At 43.9% G+C, this 23,104-nt stretch overlaps 1 protein-coding gene across 1 annotated transcript in view; it reads right to left on the bottom strand.

Annotated features, from left to right (window-relative positions):
• Window positions 1–8,596, bottom strand: part of LOC311223567 (beta-1,4-galactosyltransferase 1-like) — a gene marked incomplete at both ends in the record, with an annotated part of 124,350 nt that extends 115,754 nt beyond the window's left edge. Inside the window, one exon of the mRNA XM_084308347.1 lies at window positions 8,483–8,596. Within this exon, the coding sequence (XP_084164473.1) occupies window positions 8,483–8,596 (114 nt within the window). The remainder of the gene's footprint in view (window positions 1–8,482) is intronic.
• Window positions 8,597–23,104: the final 14,508 nt, after the last annotated feature.

The raw sequence follows: 23,104 nt of genomic DNA on the forward strand, positions 1-23,104 counted from the left end.
CCCCCCTCTCTCTCTCCCCCATCTCTCCTCCTCTCCCCCCTCTCCTCTCCCCCCCCTCCCCCCCCCCCTCTCCCCCCCCCCTCCCCCCCTCTCTCTCCCTCCTCTCTCTCTCCCCCTCCCCCCCCCTCTCTCTCTCTCTCTCTCTCTCTCTCTCTCTCTCTCTCTTCTCTCTCTCTCTCTCTCCTCCCCCCCTCTCCCCCCCCCCCCTATCTATCTTGCTCTCTCTCCCCGCCCTCTCTCTCTCTTTCTTCCCCCCTCTCCCCCCTCTCTCCCCCCCCCCCCTCTCTCCTCTCTCTCCCCCCCCCCTCCCCCCCCTATCTCTCTCCTTCTCTCTGATTGGGAGCAGATGTGAGTGTAATGTAGGGTATACTCTCTGGGAACCCGGGCTGAGATGAGAGGCCTGCGCCGCCAGTGAACTGAAGGAACGGCTAATGAATAAAACAACAGCAGATTAAATGTGCCATAGCTAAAAATAATTTGATTAAGAATCCGATTCGGGGGCCAGAGAGTTGTGAAGGGGTCCATGCTGGAGACAGCTGTGTCTGTGTCTTAAGCTCTGTGTGAAAGTGGAGAAAGACCTTATTTTTACCCTTTAAGTTACGAGCTACTATGAGACTTTTCGGGGGGTTTCTGGGCAAGCGCGTTCGCAGTGCGTTTAAGCGCTTGTCATCACATGTGATTGCCTGTTTTAAGACTCCAGAGCTGAGTCATATTTGGCTGTTAGCGAATGTTATCCACTCCAGGTTGTTCCCAAGTCATAACACGTCTCTTTCTTTCAGCCAATCACCTCCCCTTATCAACAAGTAACCCCCTCCCAATTCCTCATTACTTCCACTAGGGCTGTCCCCGACTAAGAATTTGGATAGTCAACTATGATTGGCCAAAATCTGCCTTTAGTCGACTATTAGTCAAAAAAGAAAAAGAAAAAAAGTATACTTAAAAAAAATATATATATATCATTCCATTTGGGCTGTGGGGGGTGCTTAATGTCTGAAGGAGTCGACTGAAGGTTTTTTGTCCTCTGAAAAAGCATGCAATTGGTCCACTGATGGATACATCTTGATATTTGTCTAGTCTAGTGTGTTCATTAGATGGGTGAAATCCTCTTTCAGTGCTGCCTCTGTGCCTGTTTTCTTAGGCAGTTAGCCTCTGGTATGCGTGACATTAGCGTTAGGCCTCTTTTCTTTTGGAAAGAATGATACAAAAAAATTATAAATTATTATTATTATAATTTTTTTTAATTCGACTAAGAGGTTGGCAGTCAACTACGGCTCCTTTCGACCGATTAGTGTATCTGTCCCCCATCACCGGGACACAAACTGACTTTCCAACACAAAACGACATCTCGACGCAAACCGATTAAACAGCTCATCGTAGCAACTCTCCTTCCAGCCACATCACTTCCTGTCATTGTCTATTGTTCTAGCCGTGATCCTCCTCCTCCTCCTCCTCCTCCTCCTCCTCCTCCTCCTCCTCCTCCTCCTCCTCTGTGTATCTGTCCCATCTCTCCGCTCACCGGCTTCATCATAACGCAAACCAACAAGCCGTCTCCTCCGCCTCCTCCTCCTCCTCCTCATCTTCTCCTCTGTGTATCTGTCCCATCTCTCCGCTCACCGGCTTCATCATAACGCAAACCAACAAGCCGTCGCCTCCTCCTCCTCTTCCTCCTCCTCCTCCTCCTCCTCCTCCTCCTCCTCCTCCTCCTCCTCCTCCTCTTCTGGATCCTCCTCCTCCTCTTCTTCTGGATCCTCCAGCTCCTCCTCCCCTCCGCCCTGAGTTGCTCTTGGGTTCCAGGTCTGGAGCACAGGTCAAAATACACACACACACACACACACACACACACACACACACACACACACACACACACACACACACACACACACACACACACACACACACACACACACACACACACACACACACACACACACACACACACACACACACACACACATACTAAATCCATGTTTATTGAAGAGCCCCAAAGAAAACCGCACCTGACGAATAACTTGAACAATAGTCTTCCTCCGCTGGCTGGCTCCCCGGTCGCTTGAAGCCTTTTTACAACGCATTGGCGTTTCCGGGTTCCCGTTTTGCGCTCTGATTGGCCAGGTCATGTGACATGAGCGCCAATCGTGGGACGGCAAGTTTCTACACTGGTTAAGCTTAGGCACTCTTCGAAGTTGGTTAAGGTTAGAGTTTGTCTTAGACTTAGAGCATGGCGATAGAACGCCAGGTAGTTTGCAGGCTGTTTCGACGCGGAAATGGGCAAACACGCTATTGGGCGCACATGTCACATGACCTGGCCAATCAGAGCGCCGGAAACGCGGATGCGTTGTAAAAAGGCTACACGCTCCCCGGTCAGATCCTCTCTAGACTCGGGGCTGAATGTCAGATCCTCTGGGCGGCTGAGGGCTGTCAAGGAGCCTGCTGAAAAGCCTGGGTCGCGTCCAAAGAGCTCTGTGGAGTGTGTGCAGAAAAAGGGCCGCACATGGAGCCCACTGCCAGAGGAAACAAGGGGCAGGGAGGCAGGTGAGACAGGGAGCCATTGTACCTCCGTGTTGCTCCTCCGGCACAGGTGGGACTCCTCCGAGTCCCGGGAGCTCAGTAGATGTTCTCGTGTTTGACGTAGCTGACGGGCCAGACGTGGCCATCAAACAGACCGGGGGGGTCCGGCTGGCCACGCAGGAGCACAGATCCCCCGTTCAGACGGCAAGAGGGACACTCTCCAAGAACATTAAGAGGTCTTGGCAGTAGCACGGTCCCGAGAGCCAAGTCTGGGGGGAAAGGTAACGGCGGTGAAAGGCTCCAGTTAAGGCGCTCTGGTCGGGACGGTAACCCTCGCTCATTAGGTATCTGGACACGGAAGGTGGCGCCGTGAATCAAGACATCCAATGAAACACTAATATTTGTAGTCAGGGGTTTGAAATAGTCTCTGAGGTTCTCTCAGGGAAGACAGAACGCTCACTCCTTAACCTCGCGGGGAGCGCAGGAAGACTAGCGGCCATTGTCTCGAAGCTAACGGGGATCCGGATAAATAATAGAGAATCATCCTAAACTTGCGCTGCTTGATCTTCAGCTACAAGTAAAGTGTCCTGGTAGGGCAGCCCTGACATGTCGCATGGTCACATGGTATGAACAAGATTATTTCCCTTACAATAGAGTAGCATGGTATTTCCAAAAAAAGATCATGGTATTTGCTAAATATTAATATGGTGTTTCCAAAAATGTAGAAGTAGAAGTCTTTATTTGTCATCAGATTAACACACACACACATGCGATGGGCGACCCACAGGAACACACAAACACACACACATGCACTGAGTCGCTGACTAAATGTTCTCTGCACCTCCCACCCCGTCGTCCTTCCCCCCAAGGGCAGCCGGGAGCAGACAAGGGCTGCAGCGTGGGCCGCGTCCAGGGACCAGTCCAAGTGCTCCTGTCCGTCTTCGTCAGGGACGCGACAGCGTTAGCGATCTGTTGTGCATGTTTTTCCATTGGGTTTATCTTATCGGGGGGAAACCCTTACGAGCACGGGGGGAGAACATGCAAACTCCACACAAAAAGGCCCGGGAGATACCCCACCTGGGTACTTGGCAACACGGAAACCTGGTCCCCAAGCGGGAATCGAACCCAGGACCTTCTAGCTGTGAGGCGACCACTACACCACCGTGCATTTCCAAAAAAGAATCATGGTATTTCCAAAAAGGTATCATGGTATTTCCAAAAAGATTATATGGTATTTCCAAAAACATTATATGGTATTTCCATATGTTGTGAAGGATCAGATTAAACCGAATATATATATTTATTTATGGATATATATTTAATAGTATTTGTATATGGTTTGATATCCCTTGTATATTCCTTGTACATATACACTGAATATCCCTTTATTCTACTACAGCCCATAATAGTTCATTCTCTTATTGGACAAAAGGACCAGGCGCCAGGGACAAGCCCCTGGCGTTCAAGTTCAAAGGTACCGACGAGACATGCCCTTACTAGCCTCAGCTCCGCGCAGGAATACGGCTACCGAAAGCAGAGCGGCATTACTTGTCCACCGTGCATATAAATATGGCGCAAGAAATGTAGAATTCCTCTTAGTCTTTTACCCTTCTACCCAACTAAGTAACAAGACGTGAAGCCTCACCCCACGGTACCGCGTGCGGTGTAGTACGGCCTGTTTGGCCTTAGAATAGCAGTGAGACCTCGTGCGAATTAATAGCTGAATTGCCAGAGTTTGGCACCGTATTTCTATTAAGTAATAATAGTCTATTATGTATGGTGCATCGTTCGGTTAGAGTTCTAAAGTGAGCAGCACCCCCATCGTTTCCTCGCGTTATCTAGAGTCTTAACCAGGTTGGGCAGACCACGCGTGGTGCTTTCATCCGAGGAGTTCTGGGCGAGGACGAGTGGACCTGCACATTGGATTACCTACCCCGACGACTGCTGAGCCCTATACGGCATGGAATATCTATTTGCTTTGGTGCTTTGATTTGTGGAGCGGATAATCGCCAACACCGGTGAGTGTTGGATTTACCCCGAGAGGAGCCAAGGTGAGACGGCGCTCAGACCAGACTGAGGTCGCCTCGCTTCTTCTTCGTTGTGGACCGACAGCTACAGCTACAGCTATCGTCTACAAGAGAGCCCATGTGTATTCATCTGTGGATCAAGGTTCTACGGGCACTGTGTTCTGTACCTGAACTCTCCCTAGAAATCGTTGACCAGACGGGATACAGCCGACGGCTCTCCTACCCCCCCTACTGGCTTACAACCGGCGGGACCCCTTCAGTATATTATCCAGCTATAATCATTAAGTGACCATCGCTATAATTCCCTAAAGGCCAGGTTGTATACTTGCTTCCTGTGTAACCAGAGATTGGACATTCAGTGTTGATTTGCCTACGAGTACTCATTTGCCTTACAAGAGCATTCAATTCAAATCATAAATGTAATAAGTAACTATTATATGTACCCTTTGCTATATATTAAATATTTGACTTATACCTTTGTGTGGACCTGATTTCATATGTGGGAAAGTGTTCATCATACTTAGATATCGTGTACTGTATGGCCAGTAATTAAAGTACATAAAGCGGTAGTGGTTTAATGATACCATACTTATCAATACAGTCAGGGAATTGTACCCCTCAGTTACACCATAGAAACTATGATGGTATTTCCATAAAAAGTATCATGCTATTTCCCAAATATGAATATAGTGTTTCCAATAAATGTATCATGGTATTTCCAGATTTCCGGTACCAGGGTCAGTTATTTACACCATGGCCATGACAACATCCCCTCCAAATTCCTCAGAGACTCAGCAGCCGCCATCACCCCAGTCATCACACACATAATAAACCTCTCCATAAAACAGGGACACGTCCCGAAGGACTTCAAAATTGCGAGAGTGACCCTTCTGCACAAAAAGGGCAGTAAATTAGACCCAGGCAACTACCGCCCTGTTTCTATTCTTACCTCCATCTCGAAAGTCATGGAAAAAATTGTCTACGAACAGGTTGAAAAGTACCTAGCAGGAAAAAATCGAATCTACGAATTCCAATCTGGCTTCAGAACATCCCACTCCACTGACACGTATCATGGTCAGTTATTTACACAGTGGCCAGTACCAGGGTCAGTTATTTACACAGTGGCCAGTACCAGGGTCAGTTATTTACACAATGGCCAGTACCAGGGTCAGTTATTTACACAATGGCCAGTACCAGGGTCAGTTATTTACACAATGACCAGTACCAGGGTCAGTTATTTACACAATGGCCAGTACCAGGGTTAGTTATTTACACAATGGCCAGTACCAGGGTCAGTTATGTACACAATGGCCAGTACCAGGGTCAGTTATTTACACAATGACCAGTACCAGGGTCAGTTATTTACACAATGACCAGTACCAGGGTCAGTTATTTACACCATGGCCAGTACCAGGGTCAGTTATTTACACAATGGCCAGTACCAGGGTCAGTTATTTACACCATGGCCAGTACCAGGGTCAGTTATTTACACCATGGCCAGTACCAGGGTCAGTTATTTACACCATGGCCAGTACCAGGGTCAGTTATTTACACAATGGCCAGTACCAGGGTCAGTTATTTACACAATGGCCAGTACTCTGGTAAAATTGAAATTACCATCAAATGATTCGTTGGATGGAACCAGTCCAACCAATTTTTACGACATATCGCCTTCAGTGATTTAGAAAAACTAAAACGTGCCAAATGTAGGATCAACGTCTTGTTAAAGGAACATGCCGACTTTTTGGGAAATTAGCTTATTTGCCATCTACCCTGGAGTTAGACATACCCTTTTCTTCTCTGTGAATGCATTAGGCATTAAGCAGATATATACTCTGAATTTTTGTTTTGCCGAACCACTGCTGCCTGGGCGCAGTGATTTCATCACCTCAAAAGCCCTGTTGTTTTTTGAAAAACCGATAGTTCTGAGTATATATCTGCTTAGAAAACGAAAATGTCAAAAATACAATATAACATAAATGCACAGGTCACAACATGTTTACAGGAATGTTTTGGAGTTGTATTTGGAGTGTTTATAGTGACTGTTGGAAACTAGGCTACACTGGCACACCTACTTCCAGTGAATGACGCTAAGCTAGGCTAACGGCTGTTCCCTAAGCCTAATGCAGGCACAGAGAAGAAAAGGGTATGTATCTGCTTGTCTAACTCCAGGGTAGATGGCAAATAAGCTCATTTCCCAAAAAGTTGGCGTGTTCCTTTAAGGTTAATGAAGAATGTGTTTTACTGGACTGTTGCCCACAGACCTTCATTAATGACACGACCTGTTGGGCCTTTTATTAAGCCAAGCTCTCCAAGGGCTGAACATGAATGATTATTATCGGATAAGTTTCCACCGCTGTCAAGCCCCATGCATGATAACACACCGGTCGTCCCTCGATCCAGACACGTATCAAAAGGTGACCTTTGTGCAGCGTGGAGTGTGTTTAGGGAGTTCCAGGAAACGGATCCAGGAACAGTCTCAGTTGAACAGCGTTTTACAATTGATGTATTTAAAAAATAAAAATATTTAATGTCAACTTGAAATGCAAAGAATTCCACGGTGGTTGCTACTCCTCCAGCGGGCTGTCGTTTGAAATCACAAGGGTTGTAATTTTGCACAGCTAACATTCAGAAAACGTTATTGATGAAAATACGTCTATGTATGTGACTGTTCCTGGGTTTCTGTAGAGGTTCTGGTTCTGTTAAAGTGAACTATTCTACCTGAGCATGTCAAGGATGCAGTCAAGTTGACTGTCTTTAAAAAACATTATTACGTAATGTCAGACTTTGGCTGTTTTTTTGCTAATGTAAAAATATCTATAAATCGATCTATCCGTCTATAAAAATGATTTAAACAGTGTCTACAATGTACTGTTATTTACTGTGTTATAGCTGGCAATAACAAAAAAAATTGCTACAGAGGGAATGTCATCAAATTCATTTGGACCCAGTACAACCACAGTCTGACACTGTTGACCACTAGGAGCTGCCCAGTACAACCACAGTCTGACACTGTTGACCACTAGGAGCTGCCCAGTACAACCACAGTCTGACACTGTTGACCACTAGGAGCTGCCCAGTACAACCACAGTCTGACACTGTTGACCACTAGGAGCTGCCCAGTACAACCACAGTCTGACACTGTTGACCACTAGGAGCTGCCCAGTACAACCACAGTCTGACACACTGTTGACCACTAGGAGCTGCCCAGTACAACCACAGTCTGACACTGTTGACCACTAGGAGCTGCCCAGTACAACCACAGTCTGACGCTATTGACCACTAGGAGCTGCCCAGTACAACCACAGTCTGACACTGTTGACCACTAGGAGCTGCCCAGTACAACCACAGTCTGACACTGTTGACCACTAGGGTGCTGCCCAGTACAACCACAGTCTGACACTGTTGACCACTAGGAGCTGCCCAGTACAACCACAGTCTGACGCTGTTGACCACTAGGAGCTGCCCAGTACAACCACAGTCTGACACTGTTGACCACTAGGAGCTGCCCAGTACAACCACAGTCTGACACTGTTGACCACTAGGGTGCTGCCCAGTACAACCACAGTCTGACACTGTTGACCACTAGGAGCTGCCCAGTACAACCACAGTCTGACACTGTTGGCCACTGAGCAGTTAAGTGCCTTGCTCAAGGGCACTTTAGCGGTTTTTATTGAAGGATGGGAGACTGTTATTTTTCCAGGGATCGAACCCGCGACCTTCCAGTCAGAGCTTCTATAACCTCTAGGCCACTGTTTCCCACATTATTTGTTTTAAAAGGAAGAGGAAGTCTTCTTGTGTGCAGAGGACTCTTTGTACAATTGCTCTTTCTCTATATAAATAAAGTGACTTGACCCGACTCAGCTAATTGCTAAATTGTCCTCACTATCCAGAGTTGACACGTTGACTGTTGGTGATGTTATTGGGGAAATAACAACGGGACACACTGTTGTTGTTGTTGTTGTTGTTGTTGTTGTTGTTGTTGTTGTTGTTGTTGTTGTTGTTGTTGTTGTTGTTGTTGTTGTTGTTGACAGGCTTACACTTAACACATTCCCTGCCATTGGTTATATCCATCAATATAGCCAGTCTGCCACCACTCTAAGCCTATAGAGATGTTTACCTTCTTTGCAGGGCTATAATTTTTTAATTGTATTGCTAAATTGACATTACTATGGCCCATTCAACATCGATTATCTATCGTTCAAGATGTAGGAACGTTATACTTTTTCATTCATACATTCATACAAAAATACCTTCTAGAATATAAGTATGTTTTTATCGTTTTCTGCAGTAATTCCTAGAACGTGAGTTATAGGCCTAAACGCATATATAGATTATCGATTGCCGTTTATTCCCTAGACACGCTATATTAAAAAATGCAACTGTATATGATCGTATACGTTATGCGTCATCATGCGCAAAGGAAAGGGGGGGGGGTCGTTTATAATTCCGTGATTGTCAGTAAATGCTTTATGTAGTATGGGTGATATATTGATCAGATGGTTTGCAGTGAAATGAATAAACAATTGGGCTGAAAATAACGTTAGCGTCCTCTTAGCGTGCGTCAAAGAGACTGGCGGTGAAATATCCCAAGTATAGGACGTCGATCGCCTAGGTCCATTTCCGGTTTGTATGTTGCAATAAACGCCGAAATCATATAGATTATTAAGTTTATAAAGCGATCGATATGTACTATAGTGTCTGTCGGGAGCCTTGCAACAATGTCTGACGGCCAGATGAATTTAATCGACGCACACCTCCCACTTCCTGTTGTTCGAGTGTAACTCGCCCGACCATCCGCCAGGCGGAGGTATTGAGCCGTCGTTGTATTGAGCCGTAGGGTCCAGCTGCAGCGTCGGAGGTGTATATATGAATTATGAATGCCATGGCGAAAAAATGAAATATTGATCTCAATAACGCTGTACAGCGAGTTCTGGCGGTCAAAGCATGGCGGGCAATAACGTTTTACAGCGTGGATGGCGGTGGATGTGTTAAAGTGCCTAGAGTTTATACTGAATTTGGTAGATCTGCCTTTATCTTCTGTGCTGCTGAATCGTGGAACGCCCTGCAGGGGACATTGAAATGAGGTACACTAGTGTCCATGGGTCCGTGTGGGGCGACAGTGGGGAGGTAGAGCAGTCGTCTGGTAATCTGGAGGTTCCCGGTTAGATTCCCGCTCCTCCCGGGCATCATGTCAAAGTGTTCTTGAGCAAGACACTTAACCCTTAACTGCTCCCACCGTCGGTGAGTGAATGGGTGAATGTGAGGAACAAAATTGTGTTATATAAATGCACCATTTACCATTTACCATTGCTTTTAAATAATGTTTTGAGTATGTAAGGTTTTAAAAGGATTATATTCTTATATTCTTATAGTATAATTGTATTCATTATTTTCATTCATGCAGACCTACAAAGTACAAAGTACAAATCTTGCAGGTCCAACTATTTTAATTCGTATATTTGTTTCTCTGGCCGAACTAACGTTAACGTTATTAATCCTGCGTCCGCTCTTTATTTAAAATGAATGAATGAAAACTTTATTTAACAGATTGCAGAATGGGTACAATACAGTACGGCTCAATACACACAATTGTTAACACTTTGAGTGCCGATGACGTGTATTGTCGTTTGATTTTTTTATTAGCGATTGAATGAATTCATATTTCATCAACCGCGTCTCACGTTGGTACAGCAGACCCTCTAGGACAGGGGTCAGCAACCTTTTTGACATGGAGTGCCTGTTTGAAATATAGTTGTAACTAGTGTGCCTCAACAATATTCCATGCATCGTAATTTTTTTTCTTCTCATAATCAGGTCTTTTTAATGATAATTTTTACATTATTACATCATTATTGTTATTGTTATTATTAACAATATTATTATGATGGTTGTATCAACCCTAAATCTGAGTTGCGGGGGGGAATGCAATGCAGACAAACAGCTGCATACAGTGCGACCATTTCACTCACATTCATTTTTGGACACATCACACACCATCGGTGTGTGTACTGTACGTGTGCTGTCATAGCTCCACCTACAGGCCTAATGGAGAACACCAGGAGAACACCAGGATGTGAATGGAGGGTGAATGTGAGGTATATCGTGTAAATAAGTTTTGATTGATCGCAAGACTACACTGTAAAACATTTTATAATAATAATAAGTTACCAGAACTTAAAAATATTGAGTTCAGTTACTGTGCATTAATGTTTTCAGTTTTCAATCCATAATAAGTTAACAGAAAAATAAGTACACAACCACATTATTTCAACCTAATAAAACTATGTTTATTGTCATTGTTTTAAGAACACAAGTTGACTTGGTAATACTCACATTTTGAGTAAAAAAATGGTTTTTAACATGTGCAATGTTCAATGAAATAGAAAAATAAATAATCAAATTAGTTGATTAATCCCACTGGTCACAATGGTGACCGTAATAATGTTTTTGTTATAAGGCTCTGCAAATGTTACTGAATGATGTAGCAATGTATTTCCAGCTAAATTGAAATAATAAACAAATAAAGGGTCTCAATTAAATATGTGGTAGTAAAAAGAACCTGTGGGAGGATTTCAACAAGATAAATGCGACAACAGTGCAAAATATTTCACTATAATATTTTAAAAGAAAAAAGAAAAAAAAATTAATGCTGCCCCCTGTGCCTATGAAAATGCCCCCGCGTGCCTAGGGTTGCCTACCCCTGCTCTAGGAGCTCAGATGGGAAAAAACCGCCCCCTATCGTCTATCCCTGTGTAACTGCAGGTCAGTCGATTATACTGGGAGATCCCTGTGGGGGGAGCCAACTGGCTCCATTGTGCTGGCGAGCCATCTGATGATGAGGGATCTGATCGCGAGTTGGAAAGCAGCCTGGAATCTATATTTACAGCAGCCAATAATCAATCAATAAACGCGATCGATATTTGGAATGGCGATCAGGAATTGGAATAATCTTTTTGGAGAACATCTGATCTAAGGTAAGGAGTCTATGTTACCAGTTTTAGGATAATCAGACCTGTATTTACTGAGATATCAGCATGTGCCGTGTGTGTATGTGTGTGTGTGTGTGTGTGATCTTGAGGAAATGGATAATAGATTTTTCAGCCCGCCTCTATAGCGTGCATAAGTACACATATACTATCGATAATCTAGCGTTTATTTGACAGCGATTCATAAATAGGCCGACAAATGACAACGTGTCTAGTGTATTCGAGAATATTCCAATAAATGCCGTTTATGGGGGAATACTTCAATTTTCTGAAAATTTTCGAGAGAACGATAGCTTTTCGAAATGATATAAAAAGGATATGAACCGATTAAAAAACAATCCTTTTCGACAATGTTGACTGCAAACAAGTCATTGATAAGCGACGGGCAGATTAGACACATAGCCATAATTTAAAACATTGAAGTGGATGATGGCATTCAACGGGGTAAAAAGGTAAACAAGGCCGGCACTGATAGTGTTAACACTTTGACTGCCGGGAAACGCTTTACAGCGTCATTCCCGGCCATGCTCAAGTTGCCGGAATCAATATTTCAAAAATCTGCGATCGGATTCATATTTCCCCTCCGCTGGCCTGAGATCCACCAGGAGGACCCACTGAGCTCTCTGGCGGTTCAGGAGCGCCATCTGGTGGCCGATCGGCGCAATCGCCAAACAGGAAGTGCTATGGAGGTTGTGCTGGTCGGCCATATTACTTCCGGGCACTCTGTTTGGCTCCCGGGACTCGATCTCGACACAATACATAGCGATCGATTGCCAATAACTCGATAAACAACATGATTTGGACATATATACTATTATACAAGCTGGAAATGGACCCGATATTTCTACATACCATAATAGGTAAATGACTGTTCCACGCTCATCGCCCAACGGCGCGAGGAGGATACGGTAAGATTCAGCGTTATTTTTGATCGTATTCCATATAAACTGTTATGATGAACATATCACTATCATATCATAACATAACATAACATAACATAACATATCACTAGATGAATGATATAACGCTGCCCACGGAATTATAAACGATCCCCCGCCCATCCGGTCATCATCAGATCATACGTAGATCATTCTAGAAGTACGTCCAATTGAAATTTTTTATATCGCCCCGATTGCCATCAAACTGTATTTCATCATCAATATAATGCATTTGGGGCTATATATCACGTTCTGGAGAAAGCTGCAGAAAGAGATGAAAACATACTTATACATTAGACCATACTTTACTATGAATATGTGAATGAAAAAGTTTAACGTTGCTACACAATGAACAATACATATAGGACTTTGAATGGGCCCTAATAATGGCAATGCAGCAATAGAATTTAAAAAGTTATAGCCCTGCAAAGAAGGGGAATTTCTCCATAGACAAATAGCGCTGGCAATCCACAGTCATTTTCCGGATTTCTGGCCGGCACCCATAGTGTTAAGGGGATGCAGACCAGAAAAAGACGTTTGTCTTGTTTACATCAGGGTCCCCCATTTTCAATTCATAGTGACATTTATGACATACACAACATACATGACATCATGACATTTATGGTATAGGGACATACATGACATACAGGTATATAGTACTGTTACATTTGTAACATATACGATATGCAAATATACAGTACTGTTACCCAGAGATCCTAACAGAAAATATATACATATGATGGGGAGGATACTGTACATTAGGAGGGGGTGGGTGGGTGGGAGAAAATATATACATACGGTAGGGAGAAGACTGTCTATTAGGAGGGGGTGGGGGGGGTTTGGACATTTACGGTGGCCAGTTTAGAATTGCAGCCTCCCGTAGGTGCTCTTTAAGAGCGGTTTTGAATGTGGGTAGGGATTCACATTTTTGTACGGCTGTGGGTAGGGCGTTCCACATTGTTGTGGCATAATTGCGAAACGTGTTTAGTCCCTTGTTTGTGCCGAATCTGGGTTGAACATGATTTGTGGAACTCCTCTGGTGTTGTGGGCGTGGTATTCACTGACCTTTGGGAAGTATTTTGACATGTACATGGGTACCTGTGTGGTGTAGTGTATCTTGTAGACCAGGCCCATTGCAAGTTGCTGTACTCTGTCGTCTACTCTAAGCCATCCTAGGTAGTCAAAGTTGGCAGGGGTGAGGTGTCAATCAAATCCCCATCAATGGAAAATGAACCCGCCCATACCCGTGCTGATTGGTCCTTGTGCAATACTAGAAAGTGGGGATCTTTGATTAAACACCTGCTATCAGAAGAATAGACAGTCAGAGTGACAAGCTACAGAAGATGGCCACAAACGATAGTACGAGTGATGAGGAGGACGAAACGGAACATTTCATTGCTCCGGAATAAAAAAAAGTTTTTACTTTTACTTTTTAGTACTTAAGTACATTTCAAAATAGAAACTTTTTTACTTTTACTTGAGTACGATTTTGAGACGGTACCCATACTTTCACTTAAGTATAATTTTTGGGTACTTTTTACACCCCTGCCTCAGTGTAAACTATGTTATGCTCAACACTGTAGCCGAGGGCTGCCTGTAATGCTTCCCCCGGTCCTGCGGTACCAGACGGCAACCCTCCTCCCCGTTCGGCTGGTCCAGGTTTCGGACATTCACAACCCCCCTTCAAGACACAACTTCACACTACAACATTGCCAACCGGTGGGCTGATCCAGATGTGGCAGATCTGGCATCAGCTCACTCACCTGATTAACATTATTTGCTGTCATTTATGTTTTATATATTCGTTGTCTATGTTGTCTTTATTATTTACACTGTGTTAGTCTTGTGTTGCTACTGTCTGTGTTTTGTAAATGTGTTTTCGTCTTGTATGTCTCAGTTTGTACTATTGTTATTGTTTTCCCCTGTGTGCTCTGTATTCTCTTAGTTCTGTCTACCACACCTGTGTCCTGTTAGTAATTACCCTCTGTCTCTAATTAGTGTTTGTATTTAGGTGTTCTGGGCCAGCATACACTTGCTGGTTCATTGTTTCATGTTACCTGTGTGTCAGTCGTGTTCCCTTGTTTTCTGTTTTGAGTAAACCTTGTTATCGTCACAACGCCGTCTCCTGCTTCCTGTTAATTATCTCTCCGTTATCTGCTGCAATTGGGTTCCACACTCCACCATGCCAACGAAACGTGCCAATCGTAACAGCTGCCCCTCAATGTCAAAATAAAGATCAAATGAATAATGAATCACAGTATTCCTGTGGTTTTACCCTGGTTGTTATCTGGTCACATAACGTTTTCAGAGTAGCTACTGATTTGCTAGACATTTGGCTTCCCTTTGAGATAAAGATCTCAAACGGATTAAAAAAATAAATAATTTATCCACAACTGAAAATCTTCCAATCTGTCTCCTCTTCTGCCTGGAGGGAGCACGACTAGAGGACAGAGAGAGAGAGAGAGAGAGAGAGAGAGAGAGAGAGAGAGAGAGAGAGAGAGAGACACACACAGAGAGACAGCGAGAGAGGGCAGGACAAACGGGAGGGAGAGGGAGAGGAAGAGAGAGAGAGAGTCAGAGAGAGAGAGAGAGACACAGAGAGACAGAGAGAAAGGGCGGGACAGACGGGAGGGAGAGAGAGAGAGAGAGAGAGAGAGAGAGAGAGAGAGAGAGAGAGAGAGAGAGAGAGAGAGAGAGAGAGAGAGAGGGTGGAGGAGAGACAGAGAGAAAGGGATGGGACAGACGGGAGAGCTCGGGGCGAGGGAGAGGAAGAGAGCGAGAGATAAAGGGGTGTCGGCGTATCCATGACGACGTCAAGCCTCTGGTTAGCGCCGCAAACCCGCTGCAGATGGCGCGGGACGGGGAGGTCAGGAATGGAAATTAAAGAACAAATTCGGAACAGGAGCGTGCGCGGGTGGAGGGAGAGGGGGGGTGTAGGGGGGTTAGCGGCTCTGGCCGAGGCAGGGGGCTGAGGAGGGGGGGGGGGGGGGGTAGCAGGCAGAGGGAGAGGGTCAGGGCAACCTCAGCATATGGCCTTTTTAAAAACAGCAATTAGACGCGGCCCTGCCCCTCGAGCGCACGGGCGCGGCTTGACCCCCAATCATCCCAATTTCTCCACGGCCCCTCCGACTCTCCGATACGTGTCTCCTCAGATTGGCTGTTTATTTTTCACAGCACTTCCTGTTTGACTGGAGCGTGAGCCGTGTGTCTGTTATGGACCGCGGCAGTGGGGGCAAAGGTCGCGAGCGCACTTGCTACATGTGATAGACCTAAAGGCTCCCTCGCCATTAGTCAGTGGTCTCTATTCAAAACAAATGTAGCTCCGCTGCAACGCCCCGGTCCTCACGTCCGAAGCCGGCGATATACAGTACGTGATTGCGGTCGGTCTCGTAAGCGTCCGAGTTTGTTGTTCCATTCGTTTATAATCAGATACATGACAGACGGGTTATATGACGGATATTCGAGGTGATGTTTAAAAAGGAACTGTCTGGTTTGTGGCGCGTCTATCCCCGAAGACGCTGCCACTCGTGGGATAATTGCTTTTCCCTTTAAATCAAACACGTCCAAACTGACTTCAGATTGATGTCCGGTTGGCGTGCGTGCGTGTGAGAGAGAGAGAGAGCTCTCTCCAGGGCCTACGAGGCACACCCCTGCTGCACACGTGGGTGACAGATCTGACAAGTTGAACTTCTGAACCAAGCGCAGTCATCATCGGAACAAGCCCCCCCCCCCCCCCCACCCACCACCACCACCACCACACCCCAACCCTAAAGAGAGGGGGTGACTTCCCCCCCCCTCAACCTCTAGCCTCTGTTATGTGTCCCTGAAGGTCTTCTCCATAATGAGCCCGTCGGTAACCCTCTAGACCCCGGCAATCAGGGATGCAAGCCTGACCCATCCTGGCCCTGCCCTGGCCTGACACGGCAGCAGACACAGTCTACACGGCCAGCCAGCCAGTCGCTCTCTCTCTCTCTCTCTCTCTCTCTCTCTCTCTCTCTCTCTCTCCCTCTCCCTGCCATCTGGCCCACATGCCTGGCCCTGTCTCCACTCTGCCCTGGATTTATGCCCTCCTGAGGTGTTTCGCCTTTTAACTCGCATATAATTGGCCCCCAGATGCGAAAAAGATGTGGAGGCCAGTTTTTATTAGTTGCCAAGCAGGGGTCATTGTTTTTCTGTGCGTCGTCCTCTCCCAGTGCTCTGCCTCTCTGCCAAGGTTAAAGAGACACACTTTTTGTTTACTTGTTTTATTACCGATATGCATGCCCTACTCAGTTTACTTGTTTTATTGCACAATGTCATTCTATTGACGGGACCTAAATAACTTATGTACATATACCGATATGCCCTACTCTGTTTACTTGTTTTATTGCACAATGTCGTTCTATTGGATTCTATTATATGTTATTACTATTGTATTATGCACATCGTTGCGGGCAAGACCACCCGCATGTCATTGTAAACTTGTATGCAAATAAACAACTTGTGACAAATAACTCTTGACTTGACTTGACCACCAGCCTCTCTCTCTTAAGGCATTAACTGGGTTAATTAATCTTGATTGATTGATTGATTGAAAAGTAGGGGACACACACACATTTTACACTGTACATTGGAATACTGACAAAGCCTTACTTGGTCATTTACTGTACAACTAGGTTAGGACATTTGTAGGGGCCAGTTTCGAATTGCAGTCTCACGTAGGTGTTTTTTGAGAGTGTTTTTGAAAGTGGGTAGTGATTCACATTCCTTTACATCTAAATGTTATATTGTAACTGTCTAGTTATTGATTGATTGAATTGATTGAAAACTTTATTAACAGATTGCAGAATGGGTACAGTACACAGTACAGCTCAATACATACAATTGTTAAGGGAATGCAGACCCCAGAGAAAGACTTTCGTCTTGTTTACATCAGGGTCCCCCATTTTCAATTCATCGTAACATATGACATACAGATAGACAACTGGGTTAATCTAAATGTTACATTGTACAGTAAGTGGGGAGTGTAAACAAGTTGAACGCTGGCTGTGTTGTGAAATGTGAATAAACCGTGAAGTCACGCGAAATAACGTTATACGCGTAGCTATACAAACCAATTACATAATCCTATCCAACATGTGTAAAGGCACACACAACATATTCCAGTTAACGGTATATATTTTTTAATGATTCGTTATGGCGTAATCAATACTTCCCGGACCATGCGTATAAATTGCGTTTGCGACCTCCATGTTTTGGGGCTATTCATCAGAAAACTCGGATCCGGGATTCGGCTCCCATCCGTCGGGCAACAACCGTGGGTTTTCAGCCTCTCTCTCTGGAGTTAACGGAGTTTCGACTCCTGGCTAGAGGAGCTTGTCTCGGCTCATGCGGGGGGCCAATCAGAGAGGGGCTTCGCTCAACCAATCAGAGAGGGGTCTGCAGAAATGGGAGGGGGTCTGCAGAAATGGCCTCAACCAATCAGAGAGGGGTCTGCAGAAATGCGGCTACGAATTAATTATAGAGACGCCCCTTTGAGGGCCACCATAATGCTGATGTGGCCCTCTGTGAAAATGAGTTTGACACCCCTGCTCTACATCTTCTAACTACACACCCTCAAGACCCCTACGCTCTGCACCTTCTGGCCGCCTCAGGCTCTGACCCACTCCTATGCAGGCTCCTGGGGGGGTCATCAAAGGCTACAGGCTACACTCAGTCCTCGCTCCACAATGGTGGAACGAACTTCCCACCAGAGTCAGGAATAAAAACACACTTCTTCAATCAATAATCTGAAAAAAAAATTAAAGAAAGAAATACATCTTACTGTCTTTTACTATTATGTACTATGCTACTATGTCTATACTATTATCTACTATGTCTATACTACTATCTACTATGTACTGTACTATGCTACTATGTCTCTATACTACTATCTACTATGTACTGTAGTGTACTATGTCTATACTACTATCTACTATCTACTAGGCCTATGTACTATGCTACTATGTCTATATTGCTATCTACTATATACTGTAGTGTACTATGCAGTATATACTACTATGTACTATGCTACTATGTCTATACTACTATATACTATGTCTATACTACTATCTATCTACTATGTACATACCATACTACTATACTGTACTTATACTATACTGAATGGGGGGGCATACAATTTCACTACAATTATATTTTATTTTTAACACAATACTATGCCTATACTACTACCAGTACCTACTATGTGCTCTGCGACTATGTCTATACTACTATCTACTATGTACTATGCTACTATGTCTATATTACTATCTACTATGCTACTATGTCTATACTACTGTCTACTATGTACTATACTGTACTACTATGTCTATACTACTATCTACTATGTACTATGCTACTATGTCTATACTACTACCTACTATGTCTATACTACTATCTACTATGTACTATGCTACTATGTCTATACTACTACCTACTATGTCTATACTACTACCTACTATGTCTATACTACTACCTACTATGTCTATACTACTACCTACTGTACTATATCACTACATACTGTACTATATCTATACTACTACCGTCCAGTGGAGGTTTCTCTATGACAACACGTGAAACACAAATTCACTCATAATTCATAATTATTATTAATTTACATATATATATATTTTTTTAATTATTATTATTATATTTTTTTATTGGAAATGTTTCTCTGTAAAAAATGCCAGTGAATTTTTTTTTCTTCAAAAATGGCCAAAATTGACAGCTCTGAGCAGGCCTGCACTGCAGTAATGACTGCAGTATATTCGTGCAGATGGCTGCACAGGTTGACCCAGGATTAAATAAATAATAAATAATAGCCAATCAAAATAGTCTATTAACGTCATCTAAGCACGGTCTGTGCATTTAAACTCTTGCCATTGAATGGGGGATTGAATGATTGACAGCCCTTGACTTCCAATACACGGAGGACGGAGGTTGAATATGATTGGCAGCCTTGAAAATCCAATCAGAGGTTGCTGCATTGCACAGTCAAAACGGGTCCAGCTGCAGGTCCGTAGGTTAGGTTTAGCTCGAACCAATCTCAAGTTTCTCAAGTTTCTTTATTAGTTGTCATACAGAAGTACAGAATACTTTTATACAAAATGTAACAGAAAGAAGCAAAACAAACAAAACCATCAGCCGTAGTCATTTTGAATAGTGGAATAGTCTAATAACCAGGGGTGCAGTCGTAATATGGGCGAAGGCCAAACGCCCGCGCAAGCGCGCTCCCGCGCAAGCGCGCTCCCGCACAAGCGCGCTCCCGCACAAGCGCGCTCCCGCACAAGCGCGCTCCCGCACAAGCGCGCTCCCGCACAAGCGCGCTCCCGCGCACGCGCATACATGTTCCCTCTGTTGCGCACAAAACAGATGATACACCTTGTCTCATCCTTCCAGTGAAGTCGGGAGATCAAGCAACCCCCCACCACACCTACAGGGCTTGTATTTGGTTGTCGGTATCCTATTATTATGCAAAGTCTAGGTGATAAGTGGCGCGACGAGTCATTTTATCACCTAGACTTTGCATAATAATAGGATGCGCGCACTTCGGCCTCAGTGACGAAGGCCAAACGCCGTTTGACCGCGTTTGCCCAGCACTGCACCCCTGCTAATAACCACACACACGTAATGGGTATGTGTCTGAATCTGAGCGTAGTACTGTAACTGAGTGGATAGCAGATGCTTCTCTCAAACAGTCCGGCCTCCACCAGACCTAGGTGTTCAGCAGTCTGTGGAGGTTGGCCCCTTTTATTTAGTGTTGAAGCTCTGTATCGACGGCCTGAGGGCATTCGTTTGTAATGGGTGTGAAGGGTGTGTGTGTTGAGAGGCCTTCTTAACTGTCAGTTTCAAATAAATCAGACTACAGCTACATCAAAGAACTTCAGATAATTGTCTTTGATAATAGAATAATAGAATAGTGACTGGCTGGTCCTTAAGGTCCCCAGAGTTTGCTCTGAACAGGGCAAATCTGCTCTTCACACTATGATGCCCCTCTATACTCATGGAATGAACAGTCCTTAAAGCTTGAGATGATCCCCTCTGTTGCAGAGTTTAAAGCCTTGATCTCCATCCTTACCCTCATCTTGTCTTATTGTTATGATTTTATATGCTTTGTGATTTTATACTTTTATGCTTATTTCTGTATGTACACTCAACGTGACTGTAAATGAGGGAAACCTCAGTTGCCTTTCGAGTTTAAATAAAGGTTTGAAATTAAATTAAATGAAAGAAACGTTCACCTTCTTTCAGTTTGCTTACGGGTCAGGCTACCAAAATGTAAGTTATGTAAGGGGCGACCGTGCCTTTGCAGTTGCTGCCCAAAAGCTGTGGAATGGCCTGCCCCCCAAGGTGCGCTCCCTCCCTGTCTGCCTATAGACCCAGGTTACAACTCCTACCTGTTTACCAGGCCTTTTAGCTTTTAAACTGGGATTTGTTTAGTCTGGATAGTCTGATCTCACACCTACCCTGTTTCATGTTGTGTATTTTTCTATTTCTTATTTCTTAATCTTACTTGTTATATTTGTCGAATTTGTATTGCCTTCTTTACCATGTTTTTACTGTGCTTTATTATAGCATAATTTATATGTACAGCAATTTGGTGCAACTATACTGTTTTTTATTTTTTTTTTAAACATGCTTTAGAAATAAAACTTACTTTTTATTTTCACAGAACACATGATGACAGTGGTAAAGAAAAAAGAAAACAGATACATCAAAGGGGAACATTTGGGTTTATCTCTTTCCAACAGAGTTCTGAAACACCTTCCCTCCTGGTCTCCAACCCGTGGCCTCAGCCCTCCGCTCCAGGGGCACACTCTGTCCACGTGAGTTAATGGTCCAGAAAATAACACAAACACATCCCTACTTTCTGTCGTGGAAAGCAGAATGGTGTTTCTCTTGGCGTAACGAACGACCACATTAAAAGTCTGACTTCATTGCAAAAGTTTAAACCTGCGCAGCGCTGAATGGAAGAAGCTGTTTTGGATTAAACGTTTAAATAAAAAGACTGTGTAAAAGAAATGGTTTTATTTTATTTTATTTTTTAAATAATAACCAAATAAAATGACCTGTTCCTTGACATTTGGCTGTTGTGGATATCGTATGTGTGCAATATATTATTTAGGTGCAGTGAGCGTAACCAAATAGCACTTTGGCGGTAATATACGGGAACTATGTGATTCAGTTGAGATAAAATGATAATAATCCAGCTGAAATAAAACAGAAATAATAAAATAATAATAACAGCAAAGAAATACATTAGCATGTGAGCTGGACGAGGTACAATAGTTCAACGATGATTAAAAAAATAATATTTAATTTAGCTTGATATTCATAATAATGTAATATGGTGAATTGAAAGTGTTGTGGAAGGTTGAATATCATCAGGGGTGTAAAAAGTTAAAGTTATACTTAAGTGAAAGTATGGGTACCGTCTCAAAATCGTACTCAAGTAAAAGTCAGAGTATCTGGCTAAAACACACTTGAGTAAAAGTAAAAAAGTTTCTACTTTTAAATGTACTTAAATACTAAAAAGTAAAAGTAAAAACTTTTTTTCTGACTGTCTATTCTTCTTATAGCAGGTGTTTAATCAAAGATCCCTGCTTTCTAGTCTTGCACAAGGACCAACCAGCATGGGTATGGGCGGGTTCATTTTCCATTGATGGGGATTTGATTGGCTGTTTTTAAATAAAGCACGGCCGCAGGATTAATAACGTTAACGTTAGTTCGGCCAGAGAAACAAATATACTAATTAAAATTGTTGGACCTGCAAGATTTGTACTTTGTACTTTGTAGGTCTGCATTTTAAATATAAGGAGTAAAAAGTATGTTTTCTTTCTCTGAAATGTAATTGAGTAAAAGTATACAAACCAAATAATACTTGAATAAAGTACAAATCCCCAAAAACAGTACTTAAGTATTGTAAGGAAGTACAATTACAAGTACTTTACACCCCTGCATATCATCGATGTGAATTATAAATAGAACGCTCCGTTTGTCCTTTCCACAAAATCCCCCTTTTGGTTTCCCACAATTGAGCACTTTAGATGCTGAAACAGCCCTCCAGCTACAGCTCTCGGTCCCGCGTCCAAACAATAAAAGCAAAGTGGGCTTACTATTGCATTCCTCTACGCTTCACTGATCAAGGTGGGCGGGGGGGGGGAGCTAGCCCTCAAAATATTAAACTAAATCATTTAGGCTCCTAAATTAGATTTCACGGTGAGCATCATTCCAAGTCGTCACATAACATGAATTCATTTTCCTTCAAAACACTCGCCTATGAGTCAGCGGTTCTCCACCTTGTTGGTTCGTGGCCCCTAACAACAGAGCCTGTTCGCCCCCACTCGACATGGTCCAAGCGTAGGAAGAATGGTGAACTTTGACAACAAAGGATAGTTGTTGCTTTTTTTCAAGCTATAACTTGATTCATAATTTGAAGGAGGCTGTATACTTCGAATAGTCATTATTTCACAATGTTACCTTTCCAGCTTCCAGCTTCCTAACCGTATTTGGGAGTCCTCTGGAGCAGAGCTAGCTTGGCTCATAGCTGGTAACAAACTCCCACGTAAACTTCCGGACCAACTCTGCAGTGGGAAGTCGTATTTTATTAAGTTCAACAGCAAAC

Source organism: Notolepis coatsorum (assembly GCF_963971535.1).
Source record: "Notolepis coatsorum genome assembly, chromosome: 2".
NCBI classification, from domain to species: domain Eukaryota; kingdom Metazoa; phylum Chordata; class Actinopteri; order Aulopiformes; family Paralepididae; genus Notolepis; species Notolepis coatsorum.